The sequence below is a fragment of the Marmota marmota genome, unplaced genomic scaffold, assembly GCF_001458135.2.
Source record: "Marmota marmota marmota unplaced genomic scaffold, marMar, whole genome shotgun sequence".
NCBI classification, from domain to species: domain Eukaryota; kingdom Metazoa; phylum Chordata; class Mammalia; order Rodentia; family Sciuridae; genus Marmota; species Marmota marmota.
In genome coordinates, this window is record NW_025999875.1 from 954,301 (window position 1) to 964,673 (window position 10,373).

At 37.3% G+C, this 10,373-nt stretch overlaps 1 protein-coding gene across 1 annotated transcript; it reads right to left on the reverse strand.

Annotated features, from left to right (window-relative positions):
- Positions 1-8,866: 8,866 nt before the first annotated feature.
- On the reverse strand, positions 8,867-9,796 carry LOC107160552 (olfactory receptor 10-like). The gene has a single exon (XM_015507225.1). It carries the CDS (start codon positions 9,794-9,796, stop codon positions 8,867-8,869), a length of 930 nt encoding a protein of 309 aa, XP_015362711.1.
- Between the last annotated feature and the right edge of the window lie 577 nt (positions 9,797-10,373).

Genomic DNA, 10,373 nt, shown 5'->3' on the forward strand with positions numbered 1-10,373 from the left:
AAAACAGACTCCAGGTCTTCCCTGGAGTGGTGCAATCAAGCACCTGGTGATTGCCTACAACATGGGACCCATGGGTCATCTGTGGTACTGACCCTATACCTAGGCAGATCTAGATTACTGGGGTACTGACCCTCTGACTGGGATAGAGAGACACTTGGCCCAAGAGAACTCTTAATGCCTGAGAGTATGAAGGGTGAGCTCTGTTCCCCTCTGCTGACTGTCATTTGGACATCCTGCCCCTGGTCTCTTACTCTTCACAGTTTTGAGTTGCTGTGCTGCTTCCTTCTTCTGGGATATCCTTGATACACTGCAATCCAAACACCTTGAACCCTTCTGCAACCATGAGGCCTGCATGTTCACAGGCAGATGTCTATGACCTTCAGTACATATACTGAATCAGCATGTTTGTGATCTTGACTGCATACTAAAAACTGCTTGCTGGAAGTGTCAGTAACAGAACTTAACTGTAACCACCTTGGGTCTACCTACAATATTATAGCCCTTGATCCAAATGATCGTATTTCTTCTAGTGTTTTATTTATTTATTTTATTGGTTGTTCAAAACATTACAAAGCTCATGACATATCATCTTTCATACATTTGATTCAAGTGAGTTATGAACTCCCATTTTTACCCCAAATACAAATTGCAGAATCACATCAGTTACACATTCACATTTTTACATAATGCCATATTAGTGATTGTTGTATTCTGCTGCCTCTCCTATCCCCTACTATCCCCCCTCCCCTTCCCTCCCATCTTCCCTCTCTACCTAATCTGTTGTTGTTCAGTTCTCTCCCTTGTTTTCCCCCCCTTTCCCCTCACAACCTCTTATATGTGATTTTGTATAACGTTGAGGGTTTCCTTCCGTTTCTATGCAATTTCCAAATGATCGTATTTCTTCTAGTGTTTTAATGCGTTAACTGGAATCTTTTTTTCTTAGTCAGGCTTACACTTGCTCCTTTTAGTCTTTTTTTCCCTCTTGAATTAACTGCTCCTCCTTCAAATAACCTCATTTTTCTTCCTTATGTCTTAGTTTATATTTTAAAAAATATTTTCTCTTTTCTTTTCATGTTTTTCTTTTCTCAACTTTGCAAGCTCTATGTAATGTAATAGTAATTTTACTATCTTTAATAACTATTTTCTCAATTTTTAAAGAACGTTTCTACAATTTCATATTTGGATTAAATGACTTGTGGAGGACATTTTCAATAAGTTGTGTGTCCTAATTGATGATTAGTACATGGCTTTGTAATTAATAGAGTTTAGTACCTTCTCTCAAAGTGCTACTGATACTGAGCATCAAAGCAGATACAGGCTGACTGGGAATATTAATACTAGGATATTTTCCCCACCTGGGGAATTTAACAGAAAGTAGCTTACTAAGTCATTCCTTCCATAAAAGTTGAAGAGATAATCATCCAGGAAGGTGGGTGGACACACAAAATAACATGAAAAAGCAAGGGATAGAACCACACTAAATAGCCCCAAATGTCATAGCTGAACCCATTGACGCCACAGTGGAGAAAATGTTATATAAAACATAAAGATAATTGACAGTTCAATGTTCAATGAACTAAAAGAAGATATAAGAAATTATCTGAGAGAGAAAACACAACAAGTGAAATATCATTTCAATAAAGAGATCATGATTCTGAAAAAAACAACCAAAAAGAAATCCTGAAAATATGACTCAATAAAGCAAATTAAAAATCCAATTGAAAGCATTGCTAATAGATTAGACCACATAAAAAACAAATTAACCCCCCCAAAAGTATATAATATTTAAAATAAACCCAAAAAATTAGAAAAGATGTTAAGAGACCACGACAAGAAAATTCAAGAAGTATGAAATAACTTTGAGAGATCAAATCTAAGAATTGTTGTTGTACAGCAAGTCACCTAAGAGAATGCAAAATGATTTCCATGAAATAATATGAGGAAAATATCCAAATCTTAGGAATGACATGGAAATCCAAATACAAGAGGCATGTTTTATTGGTTCTTTTTAGTTATATATGGCAGTAGAATCTATTTTGATAAAATATAGCATGCGTATATTATATCTTATTCTAATTAGGATCCCATTGTTGTGGATTTACAGAATGGTGGAATTAACTTAGGTATTTTCATATATGTATATAGCAAAAGTATGTGAGTGAGATCATTGTCTTTCTTATTTCTATTATCCCTCCCTTCCCTTCATTTCCCTTGTCTAATCTATGGAACTTTTCTTCCCCCGATACAATTAGTGTGGTTTAGCTTCGACATGTCAACAAAAACATTTGACCTTTGTTTTGTGCGGATGGGCTTATTTCACATAACATGATATTCTCCAGATCCATCCATTTGCCAGCAAATGTCATAAAGTCCTTCTTCTTTATGGCTGAGTAATATTTCATTGTGTATATATTCATCATAATTTATTTATCCCTTTAACTTTCAAAGTGCAGCTAGGTTGTCTCCATAACTTAGCTCTTGTGAATCATGCTGCTGTAAACATTGATGTAGTTGTGTCACTGTAGAATGCTGAGTTTAAATCCTTTGGATATATGCTGAGGAGTGGGATCACTGGGCAAATAGAGATTCTATTCTTAGTTTTTTTGAGGAATCTCCATACTGCTTTCAGGAGGGGTTGCACCAATTTGCAGTCCCACAAGAAATGTAGGAGTGTACATGTTCCTCCACATCTATGCTAACATCTCCTGTTACAGCTAGTTTTGTTAGGTGCCACTTTGACAGGAGTGAGATGAATTCTCAGTGCAGTTTTAATTTGCATTTCTCTAATTGTTACAAATAAAGAACTTTTTTCTCATGTTTTTGTTGACCATTTATATTTCCTCTTTTAAGAAGGGTTTGTTTAGTTCCTTTGCACATTTGGTTGGGTGTTGAATTTTTTAAGTTTTTTGTATATCCTGGAAATTAATGTCATATTTGATGTGGAGATGGTAATGATTTTCCCTCATTTTGTAGACTCTTTCTTCATGTTCTTGATTATTTCCTCTGCATTTTAGTTGAAGGGCCTCTCGGTTGGTTCCACAGTTTATCTAATGTGAATTGAGCTTCTATGAACATTGATGTGGCTGTGTCACTATAGTATGTTGATTTTAAGTCCTTTGGGTATAAACCAAAGTGTGGTATAGGTGGGATGCAATATCACACTGGTCATGTAGCCATTTATGTACATAGAGTAAAATGATTTCTGATTAGCTATGGCTTAAAGTTCACTTTATCAGATATGAGACTAGAAAGAAAATGGTGGTTCCATTCCAAGCTTTCTGAGGTATCTTCATATTGCTTTCCTAGTGGTTGCACCAATATGTAGTCCCACAAGCAATGGATAAGTGTACCTCTTCCCCCACATCCTCGCCAACACTTATTTCTTGTATTCTTGATGATTGCCATTCTGACTAGAGTGAGATGAAATCTTAGACTAGCTTTGATTTGCATTTCTCTAATTCATAGAGATGAAAAACTTTTTTATATGTATGTTGATAAATTTTATTTTATTTCTTCTGTGAAGTGTGTGTTGAATTTCTTAGTATATTTATTGATTGGGTTACTTGTTTTGTTGGTGTTAAATTTTTTGAGTTCTTTGTATATCCTGAAGATTAGTGTTCTGAGGTGCATGTGGTAACGATTTTTTCCAACCTGTAGGCCCTCTCATTACATTTTGTTTTTTTGCCTTGCTGAGAAGAATCATTTTAATTTGATACCATCCCATTTATTGATTCTTAATTTTACTTCTTGCACTTTAGCTGTTCTGTTAAGGAAGTCATGGCCTAAGACAACATGGTGAATATTTGGGCCTATTTTTTCTTCTAGTAAATCCAGGGTATCTCTTCTAGTGTCTAAGTCTTTGATCCACTTTGAGTTGAAGAATCAACCTTTTGATTCCTTAATTTTTTGAGTTTTTTAAATTCCCAAGGTTATAGAAAACTTGAACAAAACAATTAGAATCAATGAGATTTTAAGCAGCAATTAAAAGTTTTTCAACAAGAAAAGTTCAGGGTCAGATGGATTCTCAGTCAAATTCTCCCAGATCTTTAAAAAAAAGCACTAATTTTGATACTCAAAAGATTCCATGGAATACAAAGGGAAGGAACACAGCCAAATTTATTCTAGAATTCAGTATATATGTGATATTAACACCAGACAAAGACAAATCAAGGAAAGTAAACTTCAGACCAGTATCCCTGATGCACAGAGATGTGTAAGCAAAGCATATTTAAAACATATTATAAATATAGTGTACCATGATCAAGTGGATTTTACCTGAGGGAAACAAGGATATTTCAACATACACCAATCAGTAAATGTAATTAACCACATAGATAAATTAAGAACAAGAGTCATAGGATCAACTTAATAGATGAAGAAACTCTTTTAAAAATTCAGCATCACCTTATGTGAAAAATGCTGGCAAAGCTAGGGATATAAGAAACTTATCTCAATATTATAAAGGGCATATATGACAAACCCAAACTCAATAGCATATAGGATAAAGAACAATTGAAAACATTTCTTCTAAAATTAGGAACAAGACAAGGATGTGCACTCTCACCACTGAGATTCAACATAGTTCCTAAAACTATGCAGAACAAACAGGAAAGAGAAGGAAATTAAAGGGATACAAATAGGAAAAGAAATCAAAATATCTCTATTTGTCAATGACATGATCCTGAATCTAGAAGACCCACAAACCTCACTAGAAGTCCTCTGAAGCTGAAAACATTGAGCAAAGTATCAGGATGCAAGATCAACATAACAAAACCAATAACTTTTTGAGGCTCCAGTAATGAATCTATTGAAAAAGAAATATGGATAGTTATCTCATTCACAGTCAGCTCAAAAAATACTTGGAAATATATCTAAGCAAGGTGAAAGACCTCTACAATGAAAACTATAGAAAACTGAAGAAATAAATAGAAGACCTTTAAAAGGGAAAGATCCTCCGTGTTCTCGGATAGACAGAATTTATATTGTCAAAATGGCCATATTACAAAAAGCAATATCCAGATTCAATGTAATACCATAAAAATTTCAATTACATTTTTCACAGATCCAGAAAGTCCTAAAACTTATTTGAGAGAAAAGAAAAAGACCACAAATAGCCAAAATAGCACTGAACAAGAAGACTGATTTGGGAGGCATCACTGTACTGGATCTCAAATTATATTATAGAACTGTGATTACAAAAACAGCATGTTGGTGCCAAAACAGACTTCAAGACCAGTGGAATAGAATAAAAGACACAGAGAAAAACCCACATAGATAGAGTCATCTGATCCTTGACAAAGCTGTGAAAAAACATATGTTGGAGAAAAGACAGATTTTAAACAAATGATCTTGGGTACTGGGTATCCATATGTAGAAGAATGAAACAAGATTGCTATCTTTCATCCTTCACAGAAGTCAACTCAAAGTGGATTGAAGACCTAGGAATTAGACCAGAAAATTTGCACCTCTAGAAGAAAACATACAAACAACAATCCAACACACTGACACAGATACTGACTTCCTTCAGAACACTGTAAATTGAAGAAATAAAATGAAGGAATAATAAGTGGAATAGTATCAAATGGAAAAAATCAACTCCTTCTGCACAGCAAAGGGGATAATTGTGCAAAGACAGCCTACAGAATGGCAGAAAATATTTTCCAGCTACTCCTCTGGACTAGAATCCAAAATATCTAAAGAATAAAAAAACTTAACACACACACACACACACACACACACAGAAATAAAACCAAATAATCTAAAAATAATCTAATTGATATTGGGCAAAAAAAAAACAGGCAGGTATTTCTCAAAAGAAGATATACAAATGGGCCAAAATTATATGAAAAAATGTCTAACATCCCTAGCAATAACAAAAATGTAAATCAAAATTACATTGAGATATCATCTTGCTCTAGTTAGCATAGCAATAATCAAGAATACAAGCAATAACAAATGTTGGAGAGGATGTGGGGGAAAAGGCACCTTATATGTTGTTCTTGAGACTGTAAATTAGTACAATCACTTTGGAAACCAGTATGGAGATTTTTCAAAAGTCTAGAAATGGAACCATTATTATGACCTAGATATTCTACATTCAGTATTTATCTAAAACAATTAAAATCAGCATAGTGTAAGGATATGGCCACATCAATATTTGGAGCAGCACTCTACACAGTAATCAAGTTATGACATGAGCCTAGGTTCCTGTCAACAAATGAATGAACCTGGTGTATATGGGTTATACATACACAATGGTGCTTTACTCAGCCTTGAGGAAGAATGGAATTATGGCATTTAATGGTAAATGAATGGAACTGGAAAACATTATGCTAAGTAAAATAAGCCAGACTCAGAAAGTCAAGTGTTGAAAATTTTCTCTCAGAAGTGAAAGCCAGAGTAAAACAAAGGAGAAAAGGGAGGAATCCCATGAAAACAGAAGTCACACCAATATAGTAAAAGAAGGGGATAAAGGGGAAGGGAGTATCCAGGGAAAAGTGAGGAACTGTGAAATGAAATTGAATAAATTATGCCATATACATATATGACTATACCACAGTGAATTTCACCTTTAGGTATAAGACAGGAATTTGAAAACGAATAAATTGCTGGGTGCTGTGGTGTACATCTGTAATCCCAGTGGTTTGGGAGGCTGAGGCAGGAGGATCACAAGTTCAGATCCAGCCTCAGTGATTTATTGAGGCCTTAAGCAATTTAGCAAAAGCCTGCTGTAATGGTTAATTTGAATTGACAACTTGATTGATTGAATTAAGAGATGCCAAAGGTTAAGAGGCTTCTAGGTGGGTCAGTGAAGGTATATCTAGGAATGATCGGGACATGGGGTAGCAAACTGAAGTGGAAACCCACCTTAAGCATGGGCAGCACCAATATGCTGGAGGCTTGGATGGCATAAAGGTTGGGAGAACAAGGAAGCAGCAGCAGATGCAAGCTCCATTCTTCTTGAACAGGTTCTTGATTGCTGCTGTGGTCACCTGAGGATATCAGATTCTTGCTCCTTCACTCTTTCACAGGGGACTCTGCCAGTGATTCTCCAGGGAGATTCCAGAAGCCTTTGGCCTCCAACTTGGTAGTTTCATTGATCTTTCTTGCTTCGAGGCATCTTGGACTGTGCAGCTACAGGTTCCTCTAGCTCTCCAGCCTACACATGGCCATTGTGAACTATCCAGCCAGTATAATAAATTCCCTGATTATAATCACACTTCCTGTTGATTCAGTTCTTCTACAAAAAACTGACTAATTCACTAGCCTCAAAATAAAAAAAATAAATTAAAAAGGACTAAGCATCCTTGGGATTCAATCCTTGCTCCCCAATTTTAAAAAAGTATAGAAGAATGACCATTTCAGTGGAGGAAGGGGACCATGGAGAGGAAGTGGATATTGAAAGAAGTACTGAGGACAGAATTTGAGTAAATTATTTAAATTACTTGGCTTCTGGGTGTGTGTTCAAAGACAGATAACTCAGGCCTAGGATAGGAAAAAGGTAATCCTGTTTCCCTTGAGGTTAGGGATAGGGAGAGAGAGAAGAGGAAAAGAAAACATACCCATTTAAACTAAGCCTCAGTGGCAGAGAAGCCAGGGCTACATACACAGTATGAAGTGGACAACTGTTACAACAGGAGCTTCTCTCTTTTGTTCTGTTTTCTTTTGTACATTATTTCTTTATGATGATACTGGTGTTGAGAATTGGGTTCAAGTCCTCTTCTGCCAGTGTTGAAGACTGATCCATCCAGAAATGTTGAGGCAAGAGCAAAGAGTTTTATTTAAAGGATAGAACACACACACACACACACACACACACACACACACACACACACACGGAAAGAGGCTCTGCCACAGGAGAGGGTCCTAGTTTTTCCCAAGGGAGTAGGGATGTCCCCCCCTTTTTATACATTTTAGTTTTCCTTTCTTCTCATGCTCCCTCCTCCTCTTATCTTGCCTACATGACCAAAACGGGGACAGACCAAGAGCAACCTCCCAGGGGTAGAGGCAGGAAGGGAGCAGCCCTGGAGCCATTAACACCTCCTTGCAGGGAGGAACATTTCCCTGGAGGTAGGTAACCTTGGCAACAGGTTGGAGGGAGTGGTATGCTCAGGAGTTATTACCATTTTATTTTCTGACCCATTCATTTACTACTACACTGATTGTCCTTTTGCCCCTGGCCTAGACAGATTTCATGACTAACACACTTGGTGCAAGTAATAAGACTTTTATTCTTTTCTTTTTTCAATGTCATGTTACATATTTTGCCTTGTTCCTTCAGTAGGTAAATGACATTCACCTTGAAATCCTATCTGCTCAGATTAGGGCCTCTGAGCATGAACCCTTATTTGCTAATAACTGTTATGACTAGAAGACTAGAAAAATAACTATTGTTTGAGAAGGTAGAAATAGGTCTGAGTTGTGTGGGAGGGTGGTCAGCTCCAGAATTATTTTAAAACCAGAAGTTAACATATGTATTTCCCATTTAGGCACACTGAGAGATACTGACAACAATGGGAATCAGTTTCTTTGGAAAAGGGGTTACCATATTGAATTAGTCTTCCCTGACTCTCAGACATGTACAGAGTTTTCCCTATTGTCCACATATGGCAAAACGTACCCTCTTCTCAAGTTCATTCTTTTCCATGGTGATACAAGAGAACATTTACTCCCTCCTAAACAATAATAATAAAAACACTGAATTAGAGATTCCCACTTTCAACTTCCCAAGAAGGAATATAGTGAAATTCTGAGGACTCAAGATGGCTATTCCCTAGTGGCCAACTGCCTCCAAAGAAAAGGCTAGTTTTTAGGAAATGTAAGTTACCATGGAAACTGTAATTTGGCTTTGTTTCGCCTCCTACCTTCAATCTCTGCTTCTCCCTAGTACGTTCAAGAGAGCCCCCTTCACATCCTTGTTCCTTAGGGTATAGATCAGAGGATTGAGCATTGGGGTAATGATAGTATAAAAAAGGGCAACAAATTTTCCCTCACTCTCAGAATAACTGCTTGTAGGTTGGAGGTATGCATAGATGGCTGAGCCATAAAAAAGGCAAACCACCAGGAGGTGGGAGCCACATGTCCCCAAAGCCTTTCCACACCCAGCCATTGACTTGATCCTCAGCACTGCCTTAGCAATGTTTGCATAGGAGCCTAGAATCAGTGCTGCAGGAATAACAATGATTATGACTCGAGTCACAAACATCTTGGCCTCTGTTCCTCCTGTATCCTCACAAGCCAACTTCAGTAATGCAGGCATCTCACAAAAGAAGTGATTCAACTGATTTCCACAGAGAGGCATGGCCATCATGAGGCCTGTCTGAATCAGAGAGTTCATGAGGCCTCCCACCCAGGAGGCAATAGCTAGTGCCTGGCAGAAATGAGGGTGCATGATGGTTGTGTAGTGGAGTGGATGACACACAGCAGCATAGCGGTCAAAGGCCATCACCACCAGGAGCACGCCCTCAGTGGAGCCCAAGGCAAGAGATATGAGGAGCTGGGCCACACACCCACCATAGCTGATGGTCCTGTTGAGTCCAGAAAGATTGATCAGCAGCTGGGGCACAGTGCTGGTGGTATAACAGAGGTCCAGGAAGGAGAGGTGGCTGAGAAAGAAGTACATGGGTGTGTGTAGTCGAGGGTCCAGTCTTGAGAGAACAATGATGCTGGTGTTGCCAAAGAGGGTCAGAGAGTAGAAAATTGAAATAAAAGCAAAAAGGATGAGTTCCAGTTGAGGCCAGTCTGAGAAGCCCACCAAAATGAAGCCATCATCAATACTAGTATTTTTACTTCTCATAGTCTTTTACTTGCCCAAACAACAGAAAAAGATTGATGCCTCTTCTGAAGAAATTGAATTAAAATATTATTTTCACTGTTGCCTGTGTATTCCTACATGTATTCCCTATGTATTCCTAAATCATACATTTAATTTACACTTTGCTATTTAGTTCAGTTCCATTCAGTCTTCTATTCCTACTCTTCTCTTCTTTAGTGTGGAGATTAGGAATGATGGCCCTTTTGTGAGCCCTATTCCCACTGCCTGTTTATTCCATGATTTGAGGCAATCTATTCAATCATTTTGACATAATGCTTCCTTGTCTGAACATATAAATGATGTATTGCCTCGCTCCACTGAGACAAGAGTCCAATGCATTCATGTAAAAATTGCTTTAAAAAAAAAATCTAATTTGTCACTGGGAGTGTTGCTCAGTAGTAAAGTACTTCCCTGGAATGCATAGACCCTTGATTAGATCCTCAGTACCACAAAAGTATAAAAAATCTAAAGTATAAAAACATAACATCAGTATTCTATGTTGTTCTCTTTGTCATTTTCTTGGTGTAGTAGGTAGGATTTTTCAGTGGCTGATGTTCAG